The sequence below is a fragment of the Anoplopoma fimbria genome, chromosome 18, assembly GCF_027596085.1.
Source record: "Anoplopoma fimbria isolate UVic2021 breed Golden Eagle Sablefish chromosome 18, Afim_UVic_2022, whole genome shotgun sequence".
In the NCBI taxonomy this organism is placed as follows: Eukaryota; Metazoa; Chordata; class Actinopteri; order Perciformes; family Anoplopomatidae; genus Anoplopoma; species Anoplopoma fimbria.
The window spans coordinates 21,132,754-21,158,659 of record NC_072466.1 but is presented as its reverse complement, the minus strand read 5'-3'; the positions used below and the strand labels follow the sequence as shown (position 1 = coordinate 21,158,659).

Below are 25,906 nucleotides of genomic sequence, written 5' to 3'. Positions count from 1 at the left end.
TCTTGATAATTAAACACATTAATGAGGTAAAATCACAAGCCAAGCAGCAGTTAAAATAAGAACAAGCCCGGCAAATGAAAACACAATGGAAAATGTTCCTCAACATTTTTTTGTATTCCCTTGTGGACACAACTGAACATAAATATTAAAACACATAGCCTTAAGGTGGATTTTATAATGCAATATCCACAAACACAATACAGAGGTAACATTCATCACTTTGCAAACAATTGGGAGGTCAGAAGGAGAGGTGTAAAAAAAAGAATTTGTTGAAATCAGTAAAAACATATAAAAAAGGGGAACGTGCCGATTAGATTTAATTTTGTCCTTCAAAACAATATAGTGTTGACAGCCGTGTTTTTCTGTTGAGTTACTTGTGCCGGACAGGAAACACAACTGTTGCTCCACAAAGCTCTGCCTTTGGACAAAAAAATGATACAGAGACAGCATAACCCGTGTCAGTTTTAAAGTTAAGTGTTGATAAACATGAACATAGAAGAGAGATATAAAATAATGTACTTCATCTTAATTTTTTTCTGATCATAAACCACCTGTATTTTTGCTTGTTTTTTAACGTGACCTGGTGAGACACACAATCGGATTGTTTCTTATGTCTGCATTGGGTTTCTGCTATCATGATGTAGCCGTTAGCGCACTACACAAGGAGACTGGATGTGATAATAAATCCATACACTTAAGGGTGAACATGAAATCATGAGCACCAAAGTTTAAACAATGACAATGCCTGAGTTTTTGGTGTTAACTGACTAATAATCATTATGACTACACTGCACAATGTATTGTGTTATAAGTCGGTAGACCTGATGTTTCCGTAGCAAGAGCCTCGCTCTCCCTGAATCTACACATAAAGCATCATTCATGCAGTCTGTTTAGTGATGCTGTGCTAGTAGGGCACTTTGTCCATTTACCAGTATCATAAACAGTACAATGTTTCTGTTTGAGTTGGTCGTATATAGATGATAAGAGGAATGTTAAGAGTAACCACTTGTATTGAGGTAAACACACACGTTGTGAAACTCTCCTTTTCAGTGAAGGGATCATAAAAGGCTCCTTTGGAATCAGAGTTTTTCAAAATAACATAAATCTTTGTTGTTGTGCTGTTCAATGTGTTCGGTAAAGCTGAAGGCCCTACAATATATCCATTTGTATTATGGTTATGGGCCCAACCAAGGAAAAGACAGCAGTAACGTGAAAAATCATCTTTTAGCCCATTAATCGTTCAAAAAAAAAAGAAAACACAAGTGTTCATTCCTAATCATTCCTAATGACAGAACAAGAAAGCTTGAGGAACAAAAGACAACACTACAACGGCTACAGACGTAAGGGAAGCACTTACGCACAGAGGAGCTACTTCTTCTGTTAAAATAGAAATATTGTTGAGAGTTGGGAGCCCTCTTGTGTGCTATCTGTGAGGTTCAGCTTAAGAAGAAATATCCACACAAACAGTAGTGAACAGGAGGTTTAAAATTCTGATCCCACAACATGCACATTGCGACAGTTTTGGTGTTGCTTTGAGCACCATTTATTTATGTAAATCTGACGCAGATGGCTCAGATTCAGAAGTCTTTGTGAACCAAAGGGTCCAAGCTCCAGTCACTGCAGAAGAAATCAGAGCTTCAAACACTCCAGATGGCAGCATCAGATTAATGTATGTAGTTCTCACGCCTGTCGAGGTCAATATTGAGGCGGAAGTCTCTCCTCCCCGCTCTCTATTTCCCACTGTCCATTGCAGCACAAGTGTTCTATCCGGAACGCAGATGAAGACAGGGCTCTTAAGTCCGTGTGGGCAGCCAGTGGGCGAGCCCTTCGAAGAACCTCCGCACGTTCATGACGTAGAAGTCGACGTTGTGAGTGAAGTCGGTGCAAATGTTGGAGTAAGTGTCCACCAACGTGCAGTAGAGGGCCGTCCCGCCTACGCTGATCACCACGGTAACCAGACACAGCAGTAGCAGGATCAGGCAGGAATCTCCACCCATCTCATCTAAAAGGAGGAAATGGACAGATGTAATGTGCTTTTACCAAACTAAGGGCCAACTTCAGTTCTTAATTTGTGACTTTTTTAAGCTATAATATGGTTTGAGTTTTTCTGAGAAAATGATACTGTATGTACATTGCCCTTCTTAGTTTGAACACTAGATGTCCCTGCCCTTCTGAACCCCTACTTGACCTACATTGATTACTACTCAATAAACATTAACATCAGTTGATTAGCAAAACATGGCGTGACCGAAAAAGTCAGGAGATAGCGAGCAAGTTCTGAAACTTTTGGAAACGTTGTGAAAAGGAGTACATTTTAACATAAATCATGGTTAAGTGTGGTTGATTCATTTACAAGGAATCTGTTGAAGTGATTGAAGAGTATTATGTTATAAGATATCAGTCCTACACTTTGTACCCTGCCACATGGCCTTTTCTAGTCTAGAACTTTTTTTTTCTGGCTGAAAACTACGCATTTACTGTTTTGGGCATATGACTCCTTATATATTTCTGTATAGGTCCCTATCAACTGTACCTTGATCAATGCCTTCCTCTGGTTCACTGAAGCGAACTTTGCGTTTGGAGCTCTGTTTGGTGACAATGTCGCTGGGGGAGGCAATCCATCCAGAGATGCTCTCCTCCTCTTCAGAATGGAGACCAGACCATCAGGGGAGGAGCTCTGAGGAGACACAGAAACCCGAGTGTTGACCATGAATGTCTTCTTCTTGTTTCAAGAAAGTTTATGGGTCACTTTAGCCAGAACGTGATTGACGGACAGGTTCTAGTACAGGAAGTGGTATGTTAAGGGGGACATACCATGAAGGACTCACATACATTCATAAGTGCATCATCTTAAAGCATAAGCCAGTATAGTGCAGAGGCAAATTACTACGCTAATACGAATGGGCAATGAAGGACTCATGTGCATTTGGGTATCTGTGTAACCAGTCAGTTTTTTGTTGGCTGCCTGGACCAGAAAACATGTGATTCAACAAGCCAATTGGATTTGGCTCACATCTATGTCACATGCAGGCTCAATAGAATATACCACCCCCCCATCCGCGCATCTTCACCCACGGCTTAGGAACTACCTTTGCAAAGGGGCAACATCTTTTTCTTGCAGGCACATCAGAGCAGATTATAAAGAGACAGGCGCTAGAACTTAGCGTTTCTGACAGAGGGTGAATACAGGTTTATTCTGATGGAGAGCGTAGAAGATTAAAGAGTTTTTTGAACATTAAAGCATGTAAAAATATTCTAGTAGAAACCCAAAATACAAGTATGAACTTGAAAATCAGCGTGATATGTCCCCTTTAGGTATAATAAAAACTAATTATTTAACAACTTTGGTTTTATTTTAGTTTTGGTTCTGTCGGTTCTGATAACATTGCACATACCAAAGTAATCACTGTGATATCTAACTAAAAATATGTCCAACTGGGAAACAAACACAACAGTCATTAACGTAAACAGGCAGACAGTTTAGACAGATAAGCGGCCACCTTTTTTTGGAGGTAAAGCCAAAAGTGGCGAACCTATAATGTCAGTAAAGATCCCTCATGGCACAGGAGAGCTGAGTACACACAACTATGGCAAGTATGGTAGGACAAAGTTGAACCAGGAAACCCGTGCTGTCGTCTGACTGCTGGTGCCAGTTTCCCTGTTGGAACTACTTTTAGCAATGCCCAAGCTGCATTAAACCCCAGTTTACTGTAAGTAACTGAAACACAATCATGCACAATATTAAGATTGTTCTTTTAAGAAATCACAATTCGGCGTTGATTTATTTGGCCTTCTGTGGCCTGACGACCTCACTCTGTTATCGCCCTAATCAATCAAATCAGCAATCACAAAGCAGTGCCATACTTTGGTCAATGGTAATTTGAGGTGATCAATAGAACTGTATTAAATCTGAAGCTGTCCAAAAGAAAATGTAGTAAATTGAAGTTGGTCAAGGAAAAGTGTAAGACTAGATAATATTTTTCTTAGTAGCTGTTGTAAAATACTTCACAAACATATCGCCTATTGTAAGAATAGGAACACAAACCAAGCATTGTGGTGGTTGAGATGTTTGAGACTTGTCACAAGTACGGGCGATTGAACACCTTCTTTTAAACGTAGACTGAATCAATTTTGGCCAGTTTTGAAGCCTGGAGTTTGGCATTTTGGCCCTCGCCGTCTAGTTTGGTGCCACCAGAAGTGACATGACAGAGTGGAGCTAAGTAATGTTACAATAAACTTTCATGAAGTGAAAATCCTTGGGAAAGGGTTAAAGTTCTAAGACTAAAACACAGACAACTCCCAGATTGGACACCGCCTTGGTAACAACCCGTCAATCACAGTAGTCCCACCCTTAAGCATAACCTGCTTTATGGTCTGTTTGACTCTAAATGGACCATCATTTACTAAATGAACATCATGCTGTATTGAAGAAGACTTGAAACTAGAGATTGAGACCATAAACTCATGTTCACAATGTTTACTAAGGAAATAAATCAAGTGAGAAGTAGTCATTTTGTCATAAACTTCTTTAATCTCTCTTCTTTTTGCAATCAGAAGAGTCGTCTCCTGCTGGTCAGTAGAAAGAATTCAAGTTTAAGGAACTTCCGCATTGGCTTCACTTTTCAGACCCGAATGTTGCCGCCTGGTTTTAAGTAAAATCACAAATATAATACAAAAAATATATCACCAAACATTATCAGTGGTTGGATTAAACAGGCTCCACCAGCAGACTAATATGGAAGCTACTGAGTGTTTTGAGTCAACAGACGACCAACAGCGCTTTAGATGAGCTGGAACTGAGCCACAGCTAAGCTTGGCTGAAGAAATCATAAAATCATGAGTGGGCAAGCTCAACATTCAGATGGTGCCAAGTTATAGGGATATATTTCTAACATTACTGACTGGTTATTAACCTGCAGTTACACTGTACAGCCAACAGAGGTCAGTAATACGATTCATTCCTAACCCTAATGAGAATCTTTTGACCTGATCATAATCTCTAAACAAACCACAGAGCAGACACCATCACACACAGCACGGTAATATGCTGACTGCTGAAGTGTAGTCATTTCTCAAGCTGTCAGCCTCTTCTGCTGCCATAATTTATAGGTCAATTACTTGGCCAGTGGGACAATACCGCGGCGAACACTGCAGTGGTCATCACATTCAGTCAGCGGAGGCATGTTAGTATGTCCTGTTTGACTTTAAATATGCTGGTGCTCAAGTCAAGTCCCATTCAAATCATGATTTTCTCCGTTACCACTGTGGAAATTGGGACGTTACAGAGCAGAGACAGCTCCCTCCTCAAGACCACATTTCACGTTCATTGGTCGTCATGGTTTTTCTGGCTTTAGGGTGTTACGACTGCAACTGGCTCATCAGTAAAATTCAGGGATCTTTTTATTTGTGATGAAAGAAGTTTTCTGTATGAGATGAATGAGGATAAAAAGTTACACATTGACAGAAATAATAGTAGTCCTGTAAGAGATGATCTCTCAGTCAGATGGTGCCGGGCCAGAAAGATTTGAACCAACAGAGACATTCAAAGCCGCAAAGCTTGAACAAAAATGTTACATTTAAATATTTTGAATGCTTTTTTTTGCTCTAAGACTTTATTCAGTGTTGTTTGAAGGGACACAGTATGGCCTTTTCACATATCACACTGTCAACAAGGTTATCTTTTATACAGCTCATAAATTGATGTTGCTCCCTGCTATTTATTTTATTTTATTTTATTTTATTATATATATATATATATATATATATATATATATATATATAGTGACACAAATGTGTGTCAAAATGTGTTTCTCAGAGTGAGTGCAAAAGAGAAAGTTGTTGGGTAAAAACAAACAAAATCCTCATAAAAAGTTCCACCCATGCCCCACCCAGACGATCCTCCACTGGATTACATAACCGCCATGATCAATGCTCAGCCTTCAGGCTGTACTGCTTGTTTGGTGTAGCTCAGATTTCATATCCACCTCTCGGAAGAACCAGGCCCCCTTCAGCACAGTCCTAGAGCCAGAGTGTGGAGTCTTGGCTCAGGCTCAGTTATCTAGCACATTTGGCGGGGTAAACATCCCCAAGTGTCTAGCCACACCAGCGAACATGGGTGGAGGTTTTGGGGACATAGAGACCGTGACTATGATCACAACGAGAGACCGCAGAGATCGTTCAAGTGTCCCAGCAAAGACAAAGAAATGTGGATCAGAGAATAAAACTCCTAGGAATGCAGTCTAACTTTCTGCAGGCAGACGGTATACACATGAGGGGTCAGAGAGAGGAAGGAAGGAAGGATAGATGCATGGATGGTGAAGAAAAAAGGAAAGAAGGCAGGAAGGAAAGATGAGAAATGTCAGGAGAGGGATTCAGGGCAGGGAAATATATTTATACCCCTCCTGTTCTGTTTCATGCATTCATCTCATATCCATATTTTGTTTTGTGAAAATCTGTTCGATCCTACTAAAATGCTCCTCCTCCAGTTATACTTATCAGAGGTAAAGGCAGACAAAGTGTATTCCTACCCCCTCTGTGTGGGACAGCTTGGCCAGGTCCTTGTCTGAAGCCTGGGGCACTCCTGTGGGCCACTCCACCTTCACCTCCTCCTCTGGCGTCTCCTCACATGGCTCCTCCTCCTCCACTTCCTGTCCTTCCTCATACCTCTCTCCTTCTTCTTCTTCTTCTTCTTCTTCTTCTTCTTCTTCTTCTTCTTCTTCTTCTTCCTCCTCCTCGCCTCCCTCCTGATCGGCTGTCTTCGGTGCGGAAAGCTCTGAGGTCACACCTTGCTCTTGTTCTTCATCCTGGCGTGTTCTTTCAGTCTTGTTAACTGGCAAGCGGCAGAAACACAGGAGATTAGTTATTGATTATGGATTATTACTTAAGCCTGACTGTATTGTAACTTAAGGGTGTATTGATACAGAGGGCCTGTGTAGCTTAATGTGTCCATGAGTGGATAAGAAGGGTCAGGGCACTAAATGTACCAGGCTTCAAGGAGGTCCTTTTGAAGAAATGGAATAGTTTTATGATTGACAAGCTTAGAAATGTCTTCGTTAATACGTTCTCATTCAGATGTTAAAAACTGGGAGATGTGAATTAGCCTTAAAAGTGTTTGTGACACCTGCACTGAATAAAGAAATGAATACAAAAAAGACATGTTTGTATTACCCAGGCTAGGGTTGAATTCAAATAGTCTTTTTTGCTGAGGAAGGTTCCTAACTTAGTGAATGACCCGGAAATATCTGCGTGGCAGTCTTGATAAGAGCTGGTCGACTTCTCTAAATGCAAAGAAAAGTTGCGCAAATAATTCCATTATTTTATCCTTTCGCATTGGATACACTGGACCATCCTTCATCAAAGTTCAACTTCAATATTCTATACATTGGTAGCTCTGTTGTATTCTTGATTTAACATTCGGTCAATCCATCACTTTGGATCAGACTGAAATATCTTAACTATTTGATGGATTCCCAAGAATTTTGTACATATATTTATGGTCTCCAGAGGTTGGATCACACTGACTTTGGTGATCCCTTGACCTTTAATCTTGCGCCACAAGCAGGTTGACATTTTGTTGTTTTTATTTTTGGACTCATTCATGTCCATCTCAAATTGAATGATTACCTTGGTGATCCTTTTACTTTTCACAAAGCACTATCATCAAGTCAGAATTTTTAATTGCCCAGTGCTTTGGTTTATGACCAAAAACCTGCAAAGCTAATGACATCCCCATCAAGCTGCCTCAGCTGCACTTTATGTTCAGTGCTAATGAGCAAATGTTAGCATGCTAATGCGCTAAAGTAAGATGGTGAACATGGTACATATTTTACCTGATCATGATCCGTATGTTAGCATCATCATTGTGAGCATGTTAGCATGCTAGCAAGTTGAAGTGAGATGGTGAACATGGTACATATTGTACCTGTAAAGCATCAGTATGTTAGCATTGTCATTGGGATCATGCCAACATGCTAACAAGCCAAATTGAGATAGTGAACATGGTACATTATTTACCTGGTTAGCATCAGTATGTTAGCATTGTTATTGTGAGCATGTTAGCATGCTAACAAGCCAGAATAAGATAGTGAACATGGTACATGTTGAACCTGTTTCAAAACAGTATGTTAGCATGGTCATTGTAAGTAGGTACCGTATTTTCCGCACTATAAGGCGCACTTAAAAGCCTTTAATTTTCTCAAAAAACGACAGTGCGCCTTATAATCCGGAGCGCCTTATATATGGATTAATTCTGGTTGTGCTTACTGACCTCGAAGCGATTTTGTGTGGTACACGGCGCTCTGTCAAAATGTTTTAGTACGACTTTGGTAAACTACAAAGCCGCACCGCAGCAGCATTACGGCCACCGTAGTCAGGAGCGTCGCGGAGTAATACATACTGTGCTTCACCATAATATTACAGTGTGTGTGTATAAGGACCCCAACATGGCTCCTGTCAAGAGACACGCTTACGACGCGGACTTCAAACTCAAGGCTGTCAGTCACACAGGAGAACATGGGAATAGAGCAGCTGCGAGAGGATTCAACATTAATGAATCAATGGTACGGAAGTGGAGGAAGTTTGACTGACTGACTGTTTTGTTTCGCTTAATGCGCCTTATAGTCCGGTGCGCCTTATATATGAAAAAAGATCGAAAATAGACCATTCATTGACAGTGCGCCTTATAATCCAGTGCGCCCTATAGTGCGGAAAATACGGTACACATTCTAACCAGCTAAAGTGAGATAGTGAACATGGTAAACATTGTACCTGTTTAGCATCAGTATGTTAGCATTGTCATTGGGATCATGTCAAAATGCTAGCAAGCTAAAGTGAGATGGTAAACTTGGCACATTTGTATCCGTTTCAAAACACTATGTGAGCATCGTCATTGTGAGTACTTACGCATGCAAACAAGCTAAAGTGGGATGGTGAACATGGTACATATTGTACCTGTTTAGCATCAGTTTTGCGTTGTCACAGTGAGCATGTTAGCATGCAGTTAGCATCAAGCTCAAAGCAGAACTGGGTACCATATGAACAGTAACACCTTTTTACCTTCATCATGACAGGGTTGTAGCGTCTCGTTCTTGCTCTGAACGTCTTTCAGTGCATTCATTGTGTTCTGTTGAATCAAACATTGTTAGTGATCATGTATCACGTAGGAAGTATCAAATTGAATAAAGTTTAGCATAAAGGAAAGATTCACATGTCTCACCTGTTCCACACTGATGGATGGTCTAAGTGATGCCAAAAAGAAGAACGCAGATGGAGACAAAGGACAGCCAAGGCAGGAAAAAGAGACAGAGACTTAAGGTGAGAAATGCTGGAGGTTGATGAGGTTACTGATTATATAGAAAATCTAATATATCCTGCAGGCATTTCCAGCAGAAAGTTGGTTTATGATTTTCGAAATCAAATCCACCTGCATCAAATGACTGTGAGCTGCAATAACATACCAAGAGAGTCACAGTGTCCATGGGACACAACAACATCTGGCATGCAGACCTGCGGTATTTGTCTTTGTCTCATGGAAATCGCTATCCTGCGGAACTCTCTTATGCCCTTTCAGAAATATTGATTCTTCTCAAATGATTCCCATGTGTGTCTATATCCTCAGTGTGTCCTTCACGCATTACCAATGTGTTGGACTCCTCAACGTGTCTACATGGGAGACGAATACGGAGGTCAATTACAGAGTTGCAAAAAGGGCGCTAAAAGGTTTCTGTCCAACAGTGATGAAGCTGTTTGGAGTAAATGGAATCTGAGAAGCAAAGCCTTTTATAATGGACGTTTGTGCTGTCTGTTTATGTGCTGAGTCGAGGGAAACATGACAAACATCACAAATAACATCTGATGAATGTTGATGTGCCGTGGCATACCGGAGGTGTGTCCTGCAGATCTGGCTCAGGGTCTCGATGTGTTTCTGACCAATGCCGTCCGTCTCAGTGGGGGAAACGCTTCCGTCGTTCTTCTTCTCTCTCCACTGGCTCTCTGGGAACACACGTGGAGTGAATGCACATACCCACTTATTCTTTTTTTTTATGTCGCACAGACTTTTATAAAGGTTTTTGATCATGGATAATATTTCCTTGAGGGGAAGAAAGATATGCATGCAGTACCCCAGTTCTCCTGCAGGGCGGCGAGGTTTGAAAGCAGGCGTTCGTGGTAGAGCTTCTCCAGCTGCAGGAACTGGATGGCCCACTGATCTGGTAGAATCGTTAGTTAAGACTGAGACAACTGAAACATTCAACCTAAACGTCTTTGCATGATTAAATAACTAATAAAAGAGAGAAAATCCATACAAAACGAGAGGGTAACAAAGTAAATGGAACCTAGCGGTTAGAGGGATCCTCATAATGAAAAGGGCAATTAGAAGAGTCCCTCACTTATTGTATGTCAGTCAGGGTAACAGCATGAGTTGATTATGCCTAGAAATGTCAAAAGATAAATGACAACATGTCCACTTAACAGAAGAAATGATCATTAGGCAATATAAATGAGTGCATCGTTAGTGAGAGAGATGATGGATTGAGATGTTGTCATACTTTTTTACCAAAGACACAAGGATGCAAAAAAATAAACTACCACAGTTTATTAGAGATTTAAAAACAAACATTTAGCTCTATTTTTGGATTTGTAACTGAAGAGAAGTACTTTATAATTACATGTTTCATATATTTGATGGATCCTCTTTGATCCATTTGATTTTGCCGTGATAATAGATGAAACATGTTATGATCATGCACAAAGTGTTCTCTGCATGGATTTAAGTGTGCTGATATCTATTCTATCAGTTTGAGCTTTTTGTTACTTCCAACACCTTATTTAAGATAAAGCCGGGTGAAGGGCTGGTTAGCCTACATTATGATTTTTTTCTAAAATGATTTTGAAGCAAAATCATTGACAGCCATGCCTGATACCTGCAGAGATAACAATAAATGAATCATGAGAAACAGTGGATCTTCCCTCCCCGTACATCAAGCCTTCTCACTTTCTCTCTGCCTCCCTTTCTCTCTCCCCTCCCATGAAAACACGTAAACACACACCGTCCTCCTTGCGGCTGATGGCTGTTGCCAGACCAACGGCACAAACAGAGCCAGAGGAAACTACTCCTGCAAGCCTTCAGGGCTTTAAGCCAACATGTGGGGAACACCCTGTTACTGAGAGACAAAGAACAGATAGAACACAGCAACAATGAGACATGTTTCATGTCAGAAAGATACACAGCCCAAATGAGGAAAAAGATGAATGACAGAAACTTATTTGCCCTCTGACATATTAAGTTTAAACATTTCATTACCTATTGTCATTTTGAATATCAGATTAGTATTCCTATTGTTCCTATAAGGTGAAGTATTGTTTTTCATCAGACTGACACAGGCCTCTAATGGAAGAAATGCAAACTTGTGAAGCCCAAAATCTGCTCTGCTTGACGTCCCTCACCATAAGCAAACCTCCCTTCCTACTGAATGAGATTGAAGCTCTTCCCCGATAGAGTGCATATAGCACTCCTACACTTTTATTTAATCATGGCATGGGCCAGTGAGGCTCAGTCACGACCAATCTGGAAAAAAACTAGTGACTGGCAAATGCAGAAGTGTCTTAAACCTGCATTCTTTCTTATGGCCATCGGGGGGCGACTCCTCTGGTTGCAAAAACAAGTCTGGTTGTATAGAAGTCTATGAGAAAATTACTCTACTTCTCTCTTGATTTATTTCCTCAGTAAACATTGTAAACATGAGTTTATGGTCTCAATCTCTAGTTTCAAGTCTTCTTCAATACAGCATGATGTTCATTTAGTAAATTATAGTCCATCTAGAGTCTAATAGACCATAAAGCAGGGGACACTTCAGGGCGGGGCTACCTTGTGATTGACAGGTCGCCACCTTTTCACATTGTGTTTTCAGGTCATGAAAGTTAATTGTAAGATTTTGATCGCAAAATAATGTCTTATTCAGCTTTCGGTTTTACTTAGCTCCACCCTCTCGAGTCCATTAACCAATGGGTTATGTCAACTTGACTGCATCCACTTCTTCTATACAGTCTACTGTCACAATGCATAAAACCACAACAAATCGAGTCACCGTGCACTTGAAAAGGATACAGTCATCTTTGAGCGAGTAGGCCTCTGCGATCTGAAAAAGAAGATAACTGATTAAACAGGAGCAACAGAACGTTGATTCACACAGAACTCCACAGAAACTAGTGCAGCATGCAGAATCAGACATAATTTGTATTATTGTGCCATGTGACAGCGTTCTAGGGTCAAACAATCACCATAAACCCATGAAGCATCAATGCACACGGTGACATTAAACTGAGTGCTGAAAATGATGAGACAATCAAACTCTAATAATGCTTTACGACCAAACGCAGATGTTTTTCTTTGAAATTCACCAAATTCCTTCAAAGATCAAGATCACATGACAGAGTTATGCCAACAGCCAGAGCCATGGAGACACCCTGTGAGACATGAAGTCACATGCAACTCATTATGGTCCGGATTATCGAGTCTGTGGTTTTTTTTCCCCCATCCACTTCATACCTTCCTCTCCACGAACAGTAGAACATATGTGTTAGTACATCTAGAGATGGAGAACTTTCACCTCCTCAGATATTCTTCTGTAATTCCAAGTATTTCCATTATCAGCTAATTTGCTGACTATTCTCTTGATTTCCCTACATGGACAGTTAAAGCTACAATATGTCAATAACCTTGGTTAAAAAATTGATTGTTGAATAGGTCCCAAATACCAAGTTATTGAATATATGTATGTATGTATCACACATTCATAGAAAATAATCAAATCCTCGCGCTTGAGAACCTTGAACCAGAAAATGTCTGTAATTTTGCCAAAAGTATCTTAAATCATTATTCAATAACCAAAATAGGGATTAATGATTGATTGTCAATAGACTGATAATCAACTAATCAGCTGTGGTTAGTTTCATTAACTCAGTGGCCATAGGGGGGTTCCAGCCGAGAACGTAAAATACACTGCAGACCTCTCTGTGTTCTCACATAATGCTATAGTTCATATTATAGGCCATGGGGTTGGTCTATCAACAAGCCTGCAAGGCTAATAGCTGGGATCTCTGTCTGGTTCACTGTTGGGTTTTGCGGGTGGTGGAGATCAGTTTATATGGTAATTCTCACCATATCGCATCACTCATTGTTCATTTAGTGCCACCCAGTGACAACACCAGAGCCTATCTGGAAAGTTCAGAGATTTTCAACTAGATATGCTCAGAATAATAAATTGGAGCGCTCCGATAAAAAAGACACTGGGTGTCGCGCTTTTTCCCTTCTCAGTGGGAGCCATGGAAGAAAGACGGAGGCGCTCAGAAGAAAACACGTTTGACACTGAGCCTATTAGTTGGGAAATGAAATGCACCTTCCGGTGTCCTGATTAATAGCCTAATATTTGTTTTAAAGTCTCTGTTGTGTCATTAACCCTATTTTCTCCACTCCGAATATATAATTTAATTAAGTCAATGTTGGTATGTACGCTTAAGGGTAAGGTGCTCAATCCCCTCGCCCATCTGTTCAGCGCTTATATGAGCTGTGAACTTTGTGATGTCTGAGAAAGAATTGTGTTCACACAGGTTTTCTGTAGGGGGGACTTTAAATGTCTTTGTAATTAATTGTTCCTGCTGAAATTTGAGTTCAGAAGAGGGGAATGTTTTCTTGTTTCCCTACCTCACTAACAAAGTGTGTGTTTAGATTATGCCTCTTGAGAGGTTACATTTGATCAATATATTTTGTCGAAGTGCATTTGACTACCAATTGGCTCCAAATGAGTGGAGATTGATGCCACCTGGGTTAAAGTGGCAACAATTCCAAAGGTCCTCCCTGATTGGCCATAGACAACAGGTGACAAGGGAACTAAAGGGCATGGAGACAGCAAACTGGTGTGTTTTTTCCACTCTAGAAAAATGGAGAAAGGCTGGTGTTTTGTATACAGGGAGGATTTGTCTCATTAATTATCTGCAGTCTGCTGTTTATGGTTCTCCTTTTTGTGGACACTTCTGGAAAATCACTGCATGCATGCTGTTCCATTCTTATCACTAACACTACCAACCATCCCCAAGCTGGACATGTACACATTACCTGTGTCCTCTAGATTTTTTTTTGTGAACCCCCAACACCTATGCTCTCTGCTCGGAATGACCTTTGACCATTACCATGAATACTTCCAAATAAATGTATTTCTATCGCAACCTGGTTGTCATATGAAAGTGTGTGGGCTCTGTGTGTCAGCATGTCTATGAAAGGTTTGCTGTGGGTAACTGGTAAACAGGTGACCTGCTCCCTTCAGGCAAAGTCAGAAAACAGACCATTTGTTTACTCAGAGAGAAGACCATTGATCAAATTCCAGTTTGAGTTTGATCTGCATTTAGTGCAACACTTATTGTTTAACATGGACAACAATAATGCTCTCGCTGTGTGCATGACACAATGTATGTTTGTTTGAACAGGTGCCATCAGATCTTAAAACAATATATTTTCACTTCTTTCACATACTAGGCATCAATAGATTGTGGCACATGAACCCTTGAGAGCAAATCTTTAGTATTTAAAGATTAACTGTAAACTTAAACATGTTATTAAGCAGTAAACTAAATGAGATGACTATACTGGTGTTAATATTCATATTTCTTACCAGTTTTATAAAAGAAAATTGGCATTTCATGGTTGACTCCATCTTCTGTTTTAAATCAGCCCTATTGTTGAAAGGTCAATTCTGAGAAAGAGTTGACTCTTTTGGAATAATAATAATAATGTCATGAAATAAAATAATGTTCACGTCCTCTGATCAGACCCCCCCTCCTATCCTCTCTCCACAGGGTCTATTTTTTCCATTACCACTGTGTAGACTACAGCCGGGAGGAGAGCAGACGGACACTCCGGTGACGGACGCTCCGGTGACAGAGGCGCTGAGGTTAGCCCTGGCTAAATTCTAGTTGCTACAGCCACGGCTGTAAGTCTCCGATGCTGGGGCTAGCTCCCCTCGCCAGCTAAGTATTCCTTCAGCGGCAGGGAGCAGATGGACCGTCTGAGTGTAAATCTTGTCTTATTTGAGGTCTGATAAACAGTAAATCCATCAAATGCAGTGCCACATGCCATATCACTATTTCACAAGCTACTGTAGCTGTCATGTTTGTCGACGCTGCTTCGAGGCTATCGTCATGCGGAAGTGGTTTCATCTCTGAGCCCCTGGCAACCTTTTAGCATTTTTCTTAAGTATGCAGAGGGTGGACTTAGGCTAAGACCTGGAGGTGAAGTTAAGCTTTAACAAATGAATGTAGGCCATATTTCGTACACCAGAATAGCAGGTGCTAGCAGATATGACCAAATATAGCCGTCACTATATACATATATATATATATATATATATATATACACACAGCGGGTAAGATAAGTATTGAACACGTCACCATTTTTCTCAGTAAGTATATTTCTAAAGGTGCTATTGACATGAAATTTTCACCAGATGTCGGTAACAACCCAAGTAATCCATACATACAAAGAAAACAAATAAGTTCAGAAATTAAGTTATGTGTAATGAAACGGAATGACACAGGGAAACATATTGAACACACTTACTAAAATGTATTTAATACTTGGTACAAAAGCCTTTGTTGGTAATGACAGCTTCAAGACGCCTCCTGTATGGAGAAACTAGTCGCATGCATTGCTCAGGTGTGATTTTCTTCCACACAAACAGTCTTCCAATCTTGAAGGTTCCGTGGGCCTCTTCTATGAACTCTGATCTTTAGTTCTTTCCATAGATTTTCTATTGGATTCAAGTCAGGTGATTGGCTGGGCCATTCTAGCAGCTTTATTTTCTTTCTCTGAAACCAATTGAGAGTTTCCTTGGCTGTGTGTTTGGGATCATTGTCTTGCTGAAATGTCCACACTCGTTTCATCTTCATCATCCTGGTAGATGGCAGCAGATTTTTATCAAGAATTTTTACATTTTTTGTGGGGCTGTTTTTCAGCATACGGCACTGGCAAACTTCATATAATTGAAGGAAGGATGAATGGAAAAATGTATGTGACTAGTTCCTCCATACAGGAGGTGTCTTGGAGCTGTCATTACCAACAAAGGCTTTTGTACGAAGCATTAAATAAATTTCAGTAAGCATGTTCAATATGTGTCATTCGATTTTATTACACATAACTTAATTTCTGAACTTATTTGTTTTCTTTGTATGTATGGATTACTTGGGTTGTTACTGACATCTGGTGAAAATTTCATGTCAATAGCACCTTTAGAAATATATTTACTGAGAAAAATGGTGACGTGTTCAATACTTATTTTACCCGCTGTATATATAAAACAAAACAATAACTCATAAATCATGCGTGACTCTCACAGTAACAGAACCGAAGCAACCCTGATTGCACTGCATTGCCTCTTCTTTCCTTTCTTAGTATTTGAGGAAAAACAGCTTCGCCATTGTTCTGTGATTACTGGAGTTGGCAGCGAAGCAAAGTAAACTACAAGCTTCTCAAGGTGCTGGAAAAGCTGGGACAAATTAATCATGTTGTCTAATTGCTGTTAGGAGATTGTGGTCTACTGCTCGAGCTACATGAAACCAAATTCTCTCTTGCCGTGATCCTTTTCAACTACACACAGAGACTGAACCAAATTTATCACACTGCTAATTAGCATGTCTGTTTGAACTCTGTAATTGTGATCTGAGGGAGTGGAGGCCGGAGGAGAGAGAATATTAGACATGTGAACAAAAGCGTATAGGGTTGACAGTTCATATCCCCGCACCTGCATCGTCAAACAGTCGCAAAATGTTCTTCTCTGATTCAGTAACTACTGCTGATGTCTCCTTGATGGATTTACAGGTTACAGCATTTTACACTAACAAGCTCATCTGATCCGTTTGAGAAAAAACTGCTCAGGGGTTCGTCATATTTGTCCAAGCTCACTGAGAAAAACAGAGACTTTGGAATGAGGTCACACGGGAGGACTGCAATACACACACATACTGGAGATGCAAGCACACAGAGACTCACAAAGATATGTATATGCATGCAGCCACCCCCGCACGAAGCCATTCTGTCTGAGGAAATAAAGACATATTCCCTCTGGATTCAGGAGAAAAAGCCTTCCACTTTCTCTTTCACAAAGACACTCACCTGGTGCAGGGAGTGCGGCAGCATTGTGTAGTCACTGTTTTCTCTGAGGGACTGCAGGGAGGCCAGCAGCTCTGGGCTGGGGCCCGGCTCTCCATCTCTGGAGACACTTCCTGGAGATAAACGACACAAACAAATGCTTTGGTAATATCATGGTATAGCTCCCAACTGCATTGATGTGTTTATTCTTATCGGCTGTGTTTCTACACTGCATTTCTTTATGTAATCATTCTGTTTACTTAATGGTATGAAAATATATCCTGTCTATTATTAGTTAAAGGGACACACCACCTACAGTATCTAACAAATAGCGGTCAGCTTATTTATCATGGGGAGTACTACTCAGCCTGTAAAAACAGGTGTATAATGTCTTTAGTGACTTTTAAGGAGCTTTGATAAGTCTAAGAAAATAACTCTGATGATGTCATTGTGATGTCATCAGGGTTATAAAATGAATTAAAAAGTACAACATCTGCTCCTGTGTGTTCGTGGGTTTCCCTATGCTTTGTGCAATCAAACTCTTGTCCAAACTTGATTCCAGGACCCGTGGTCATGATAGTCCATCCATGGTTCCAATGGAAATGTAGGATCCAGCAGTATATTAGGGTTTACAAGTCAGGATATCTGTATCTCGATATCTGCTTCATCAGATTGAATAATTCTTCTTCGATCTGTGTTTTTGCATATTCCAGTGGAAGGACAATAAAACCAGCTACATCTCACTGCCTTAGCTTTATAAAGGGAGTACAACTTTTTTGGTCACACATTTTTGTTAGATGGGGAGATTGACACAACTCTCTTGATATGTAGCTACCACCAACAGCCAGCTAGTTTAGCTTAGCATAAAGACACATGGGGGTTAACAGCTAGCAGTCAAAAAACATCTAAGGAAAAATTCTCAGAGCAAGTTTTTGGCCATTGACACAAATGTCTAATAGGATAGAATGATTAAGTGATGATTATGTACAGACATGGATATAAACTGCAAGTTGACTGTTTTTACCGCTTGTGTGGGGGTTCTACATTTATTTTTGTGATGACCAATTGATTTTTAGACCTTCAGAGTGAGGACATTTTTGTTAAGTGAGGACATTTCGGCCGGTTCTTCAAAGGCCTGTTAGAGGGTTTAGACTGTTTTTTAAGGTTCAGGTAAGAATTAGTTTAAGGTTAGAGTTAAGGTAAGGGTTGGGTGATGACGGCACATTTAGTTTTTATGGTTAAAGTTAAGGTGACTAAGGGCATAGGGAATTTATTGTTTCAATGAGTGTCCTCCCAACGATAGAGGTACAGGGATCGGTGTATGTGTGTATGGTGTGTGTGTTTGTGTGTGTGTCATGGCAGCCCCCAGACGACCTGGTAGAGGCTAAAGCTACCTGACAAACGGGCTGCTACCTCAGCAGGTTGCCATTGGTGACGGCATGTCAGCCCCTCGCCTGCAGCCATTACTGTAACAATTAGTCGCTATTAACTGTAGCTATATAGTGCACTTCTTATGTAACATGCCGCATCAGCTCCATCTGTGTAATGAATTGCAAACATCAGAGCATATTGGCCATGGCTTCCTTACAGCTTAGCATCATCATGATCATCTTAAGCTCTGCTTTTATCCCGGCGCTCTAAAGCAGTTTGTAGGAAACAGATATTCACAGGCGGTTGACGAGCCTTGAGTTGTTCTAAAAAACTTTCAATCAGCAGTTATCTGCTGTCAGCCTAGGGTGGTTTAAGATGATTAACTATCTATGAGAGGCATTTTAATGAATGAGTAGTATGATTTTGATCAATCTATGATTACCATCCACATTATGTTACTGCAGAAAAAGCGACTCCCCCTGATGTGCACAAGCGTAAAAATCACACAGCCGTCATGTATTATATAAAAACAAGATGGAGAAAAGTTATTTTACCTGTGGCGCTATCGATGAACACCCCTTCCTCTCTCTGCGTTGTCCCCGTGTCAGGACCTTTTGGCGGGATGGCGTTCTTGTTCCCCATCACCTCCGCCAATGCGTTGATCTTATCCTCCAAGTCGACGTTCCCCAAAAGCTCCTCTGGGGCCTCCAGAGGGCCGTGGCGGGTTCTCTTGTTTCAAGCCCTCACTGGAAAAAACATTAAATGTTTCTGACTTTTATCGGGAGCGCTTCCTTTGAGTGAGATAAGAGAATGACTTGGGAGAGTTTGTGTTCCTCTAAGCTCCCAGAAAGGATTCAGGGAGTCCACAAGCACTGGAGAAGGAGGTTTCTGCAGGTTTGGTTAGTTATCACTCGTGATGGAACATGTGATTTAATCCTCCATTGCCTCTCCTGGGTGGTCAAGATAAAGAGAGATTTGAAATGTCCACCATAGTCTATAGAAGCTGGGCAGTGGAGGATAATGCTCTCAGATTTTGCAGACCTTCCGCAGTCCGCTGTGTGCTTTGCTGTGCTTTAACATGCAGAATTCAGCGTAGCTTCCTTTCCTTTGTCCCCACCAAGCTGTCACAAAAAAAAAGTGTACTTTAAAAAGAGAACATAATGTATGCCTCATGCATTCAGTATGTTCTGAGAAGGAGGGAACAAAGAGAGAGTTGAATGCAAAGAGAAGCAGCATAGCTGGCCAAATGGCAGTAAGGTCCCTAACTGAAAGGGTTGTCTTTGTGTCTAAATCATATCTGCCCATTGAGGCATGTCAGAGTGCTCCATTCTGAATAACTCGCGGGTTGAAAATAACCTCATAATAGTGTGCGGAGTAGAATAATTAGCAATGACTGTGTTACAGTGCAGACAGAAAGCACAGTGTATACTATCAATAATCCGTTCTTAGACTTTCTACCAGACAGGGAGCTTTAGACTGCAGGGTCAACCTGTTTTGTAGCATTTCTTTTAAATATAGTAGGTTTCTTTTCAACTGAAAAGGGGGATTTATTCTTTTAATTCACACCTTACTGACAGATGCAGCCCTGTACCCAACAAGACCAATACTATACAGAGATGCTAATAGCTCTGTGAGACTGTACGATCAGTGTTTGGGGCTAAATGCTAAAGCCAGCAGGCTTAAAAGTTCAATTCCAACATGATGATGTTCACCACGTTTAATGTTTACTATGTTATCCCATTTAGTTTAGCTTATTAACATACTGTATGCAACGGCATACAGTATAGTGGTTAATATATGAAGGTAAAAGTCTCCATTTACAGGCCTTTAGCTATTGTTTTTATTGAGATCACTGGGGCCAGAATAGCATGGATAACAAGACTATTTCTCCCCCCACTTTAATGTGTTATGGTAATGAAGTGGTAACGTCTAAGCCAGGTATTACTGTCAAAGTGCGACGGTGATAATGTCTTATTCTACAGCACCTAACATGTTGGACCTTTATCAAATTATTCAACCATTCATATGAAATCAAAGTGATCTGACATCCAATAAAAATTGCTAGACTGGCTATCGGTTACAAAAGGCAAATCTGTCTATCGGATGCCATTATTTCAATAAATAACAATTCATTGCATTTATATTTATGTATTTCCTTGTAGTAAAGGATTGTTTAAGTCAAGTCCAAATTAATGATCCTAGTCTCTTCCACACATTCTAGCATTGTATCGCTACCGGGACTGAGAAAGTCAGAATGCCGCATTCCTGCTGCCTTTAAATCCACGTTGGGTATAGTCACACTCATGCAACCGTGGTTTAGTTTGTTTATAACTTTTCACGCTTTTTTTTCATCTGAAAAATTCCATTCACGTTTCAAAAATCATAAAGTGGTGTTCAGTTGAGAAGATTATCTCGTGAACAAAAGATCCACAGATCCTATTTTCTGCAATTATCCAACATCCCATGGAAAAATCCCAATTGTCTTTTTGTACACACGTCATCCCTGCAGCTATATTATCCCGATAGACTGCCATTATAAAAGACACGCCCGTAAAACTGTTGACATGACACCTCCAACTGCAAACAAGGTCAATTATGACTCTTTCTATTAAAATTTTTTGAACCACAGAGGTTTTATGTTTGTTTAACATTCTTCAGTGGACAAAAACTAATTCAAAAGTCTGTGACGTCATCACAATGTAAAGACAACGCGTCGAGCAGGAACTTGGTGCGGGAGAAACACTAATGCGTATATTCATTGGGCTGCAAAGGTAGCTCAATAAGCGCCATCTTGGGGTTTGGTATTCAGTTCTTAATAAACATACATGGAAAAAGTTTACCAGCATAGTATCATGTCATCTAAAGTTGGCCACCTCCCACTCATACTGGTGCTGTTGATCCAGATGAATAATGCCTGACAAGGTAAGTATTTAGTCTCTTGCCTAAGGGCAGTTCACCAGGGTTTGTTTGTGGCCGCTGACCAAAATGTTGACATCATCAGGACAATTAACCTTTTACTGGGCAGTCATTCTAACCTTAAACCAGTCCGGTCACTGTAATTATTGTGGAGAGATACCAAACACCGTACTGTCAAGGCCTTGTGTTTTTTCATCTTTAGTTTTCATGTATGTTCTTAGTTAAGTCCCTTTGCATTGTGGCTTCCGCCTTGTGAAACCTGCGTTTTCAGCCTGAGTGGTCTGAGGAGATGAAAGCTTTGTGACACTACGTGTTCACTCAGCATGTTAGCTGCAGTCATTTGAACCCTGTGAACTTCACAGCATGGAATGTGTGAGTAGACACACTGACTCCTAGGATGTGTAGGATCAAATTAAGAATGATAAAGGGTATGGTATAGAATTGTAAAAGTTTGGTATCACCCATCCCTAACAATATCCTGGAATAAGAACACCTGCAGCCACAAACTAGAAACACTTCCATTCAGTCAGCCATATTATTTGATGAGTAGCAATGTATCACAAACACCTTCACAAAGTAATGAGCTAAAGAATAGAAAGCATAATAATAATAAAGTTAATTATGATTATTCCTAGGCTTTCCAACAACTCTGTCAGCTCATGCTTCCTCCCATCTTTCATAGTGGTCAGCTTGAAGTCTGTAATATTAAAACTGTAAACACTTTAATACAACTGTTGTTAAAAAACAAAAACATAATTCTCCCTGAAGTTGTTTCTGCAGTGGGTGGCCTAGTGTGTGTGTCAACATGTGAGTCAGTATATATATTAAATATATATTATATTAAACTATATTCTGCCTACATCCGTTTTTCATGAGCTTTTCCTTATTGCATCATACTCATCACGTGGACATTAACGGTAAAAATAAATAAAAAATAAATAAAATAAACACTATAGCACCTCTATTTCACTGCGCCATCAACCTTAAACCCTCTCAGTGGTTCTTATAGTTCCTTCTGGTGGAGCAGAGCATCACACGAGCCTCTCTGTATCTCACATTATTATATTTCATGTTAGTTATCTACACATAACTACACATAATCACACAGAATCACATGGAGAGACACACTCACCCGCAGTCCGTCGTCTCTTGAGCGGCGTCGTGCTGTCGGTCCTCCTCATCAGCCTCTCTCTCTCTCTCTCTCTCTCTCCCTGTCTCTCTCTCTCTCTCTCTCTCTCTCTGTCTCTCTCTCTCTCTCTCTCTCTGTCTCTCTCTCTCTCTCTCTGTCTCTCTCTCTCTCTCTCTCTGTCTCTCTCTCTCTCTCTCTCTCTCTCTCTCTCTCTCTCTCTCTCTCTCTCTGTCTCTCTCTCTCTCTCTCTCTCTCTCTCTCTCTCTCTCTCTCTCTCTCTCTCTCTCTCTCTCTCTGTCTCTGTCTCTCTCTCTCTCTCTCTCTCTCTCTCTCTCTCTGTCTCTCTCTCTCTCTCTCTCTGTCTCTCTCTCTCTCTCTCTCTCTCTCTGTCTCTCTGTCTCTCTCTCTCTGTCTCTCCCTCTCTCTGCCTCCCTCTCTCTCTCTCTCTCCCTCTCTCTCTCTCTCTCTCTCTCTCTCTCTCTCTCTCTCTCTCTCTAGCTCTGTCTCTCTCTCTCTCTCTCTCTCTCTCTCTCTCTCTCTCTCTCTCTCTCTCTCTCTCTCTCTCCCTCTCTCTCTCTCTCTCTCTCCCTCTCTCTCTCTGTCTCTCTCTCTCTCTCTCTCTCTCTCTCTCCTCTCTCTGTCTCTCTCTCTCTCTCTCTCTGTCTCTCTCTCTCTCTCCCTCTCTCTCTCTCTCTTACTTCTTGTTTACAGTCTAATCCGGGGACTTTCTCTCAGCCTCCCCTCACAGCAAACTATACATCCTCACATGTCATGTTTATTTATTTATTTGTTTATTTCACCTTGTAGCTGAACGTCTCCATCTAGTGGCGGATGTGTAACAGTTATGATGAAGCTCATACACATGATGGGGTGTTAAAGTCATAATAATAATAATAATCAATCCTTTATTAGTCCCACAATGGGGAAATTATTTCTCTGCATTTAACCCATCCCGGAGGAGCAGTGGGCTGCAATGAAGCGCCCGGGGAGCAACTTGGGGTTAGGTGTCTTGCTCAAGGACACCTCGGCATGTTGTAGAGGGGTTTGAACCAACAACCTTGTGGTTACGGGACAAGCGCTCTACCTCATGTGCCACAGCCGCCCCAATGAGTAAAGAAGTTATTCACGATCACAGTTGCGTATTAGTTATAATCATAGTTCAAACATAATAATAATATATGCATCACATATGCTAAAATCCTATACCATATGTTTAAATCCTGGATGTAATTATAACTATTTTATTACTATGTATAGTATCATTTAGACGAATTTGACATACAGAAATAGGAAAGCATTAGAAGAATGTATGAAATAAATACATCAGCCATCATTAATACAAAATACAATTACAGCTAGTAAAGTCATGGTTACTGGAAGAAGAAGAAAAGAGAGAGATGTGTAGGGTGTCGTTTTAAATGCAGGGTTGGTAATCTTCTGCAAAAAACATTTTTATATTTTTATTTTGAAAATCTCATTACATCCTGAAGGCAATCAATGAATCAGGCTCTGATGGCAGAAAAAAAGAAGAATTCGGTTCAATTGTAATGATTGGACGGGCTGTGATTGCTAACAACAGCCATGTTTGTAGTTTACGTTCATAATGATCATTTTGGGGGAATGGGTTTGAAAGAGGCCTGAAGGGACGGGCTGTCAGTGATGATGACTTTCTTGCTAGATTTAGCAACGTTTGGAGCTAGTGCTGTTTGGTACTTTCACTGGGAAAGAGTTGGCAACACTGGGCTGTTTCTTTCAGGCTGGATAACTTTTAGAATCTAGCACTCTTTCTTGTTCCTCAAGATAACCAACCCTGCTTTAAACGCGTGTAAAATGAATGTTACGTTTTTTTATTTGTTTCAACAAGCTTACATTTGACACAAGGCTGTTCTGTTCTGAGAAGTCTGGTATCTTAATGCGTTCCCTATTTTCCTACATTTTCCCTTATAATGTACAAATGAATAAGAGTGCCCCACCTTCTGGCTGAGTCAAGCTCAATTTATGTTTCCCGAAGCTGCAAACAAAGCTTCATTTTTCATGTTTAAAATTACATTCACATAATGTTGAAAATGACCCATGAATGTTCTGCAGGCTCAGTCAGAAGCGTGTGAGTTTGTGTCTGAACACACAGAAATGGAAGTTTGTTGAACTTGAAAAAACTAAACAATGGGGAAGTGGAGCAGAAAGAAAGGAAGGGCAAAGTCATGGAGGGAAGCATCTGTGTGTGTGTGTGTGTGTGTGTGTGTGTGTGTGTGTGTGTGTGTGTGTGTGTGTGTGTGTGTGTGTGTGTGTGTGTGTGTGTGTGTGTGTGTGTGTGTGTGTGTGTAATGAGTCTGGCTTTATAATTGGGCCGCTTAAGGGCTCAACTCTGCCCACTTTCATTGCATTTTCACTCACTGCAGACGCCATGACACATCAGCCTGTTGTTGATGCCGTATTGCATCACGACATAAAAGGACATTTTTTACTATTCCTCTCTCTCTTTGCACATTAACACCCACACACGTACACAGACAAACAAATGAAGCAAAAATAAAACAAATGTGATGGAAGTACGAACTGCTTAATGATTTTAATTCTTGCAAATCAAAGGATGCAGTGTGTCTACATACACAGAATCAAAACGTAGAGTCCTTTGTTAACAGTGAGGTACAACATGCTAGGTTTCACAAACAGATGTCCAGTGTGTGTGTGTGTGTGTGTGTGTGTGTGTGTGTGTGTGTGTGTGTGTGTCTGTACATTTAAATTCATCGATCTAGGTAGGAAGCCCAGCATAGTCCATTGATTATATGCACAGTCCATCCTCTCTCATTGGCTCAGTGACCTCACGGGGCTCTTCAGACACACTGACGTAATTCCTCTAATGTAGTTACTCCTCCATTACATTTTTTCATTCAGCCGTCAATCATTTAGTAATGTATTTCAGTTTATTGATCACTCGCCGCTCAACCACTGAAGACACTAAAACATGCACGGTGGTGTTTCGGCCCACGGTCACTTCTAGGAACTTAAAGCTGGTCCTTCAGTCACCTCTAAGAGAAAGAAGATGCTTTGTTTCCTGAAAAAATGCCTCAACCTAGCAACTTTTTTTTACATTAGTTTCAAAAGGTTTGACAAAAACAAATTAATTTTCATAGTGCTATTCAGCTACACACTAAATTGCATATTCCAGCATAGTCTCTCAATCGATGATGAAGAAGGAGCAACTTTAAGGCAGACTAATCAGTCCATTAGTCTGAGAGTGCTTAATACCTACAAAAATGCAAATAAATGTATGTGATCATATGTTTAATAAGTAATGCAAGGTGCTCCCATATTTGTCTGTGAGCTAAAGATGCTTGTTAAAAAGATGCTTTGCA

At 40.6% G+C, this 25,906-nt stretch overlaps 1 protein-coding gene across 1 annotated transcript; it reads right to left on the bottom strand.

Moving 5' to 3' along the window:
* Positions 1-1,842: 1,842 nt before the first annotated feature.
* cnstb (consortin, connexin sorting protein b) lies at positions 1,843-19,147 on the bottom strand. The gene is made up of 10 exons (XM_054619116.1): positions 19,060-19,147; positions 17,159-17,268; positions 12,104-12,134; positions 10,119-10,205; positions 9,879-9,990; positions 9,215-9,236; positions 9,055-9,121; positions 6,528-6,829; positions 2,534-2,677; positions 1,843-2,002 (listed from the first exon to the last, which is right to left on the bottom strand). The coding sequence occupies exons 1-10, from the start codon at positions 19,145-19,147 to the stop codon at positions 1,976-1,978; spliced, it is 990 nt and encodes a 329-aa protein (XP_054475091.1). The 3' UTR covers positions 1,843-1,975.
* Positions 19,148-25,906: the final 6,759 nt, after the last annotated feature.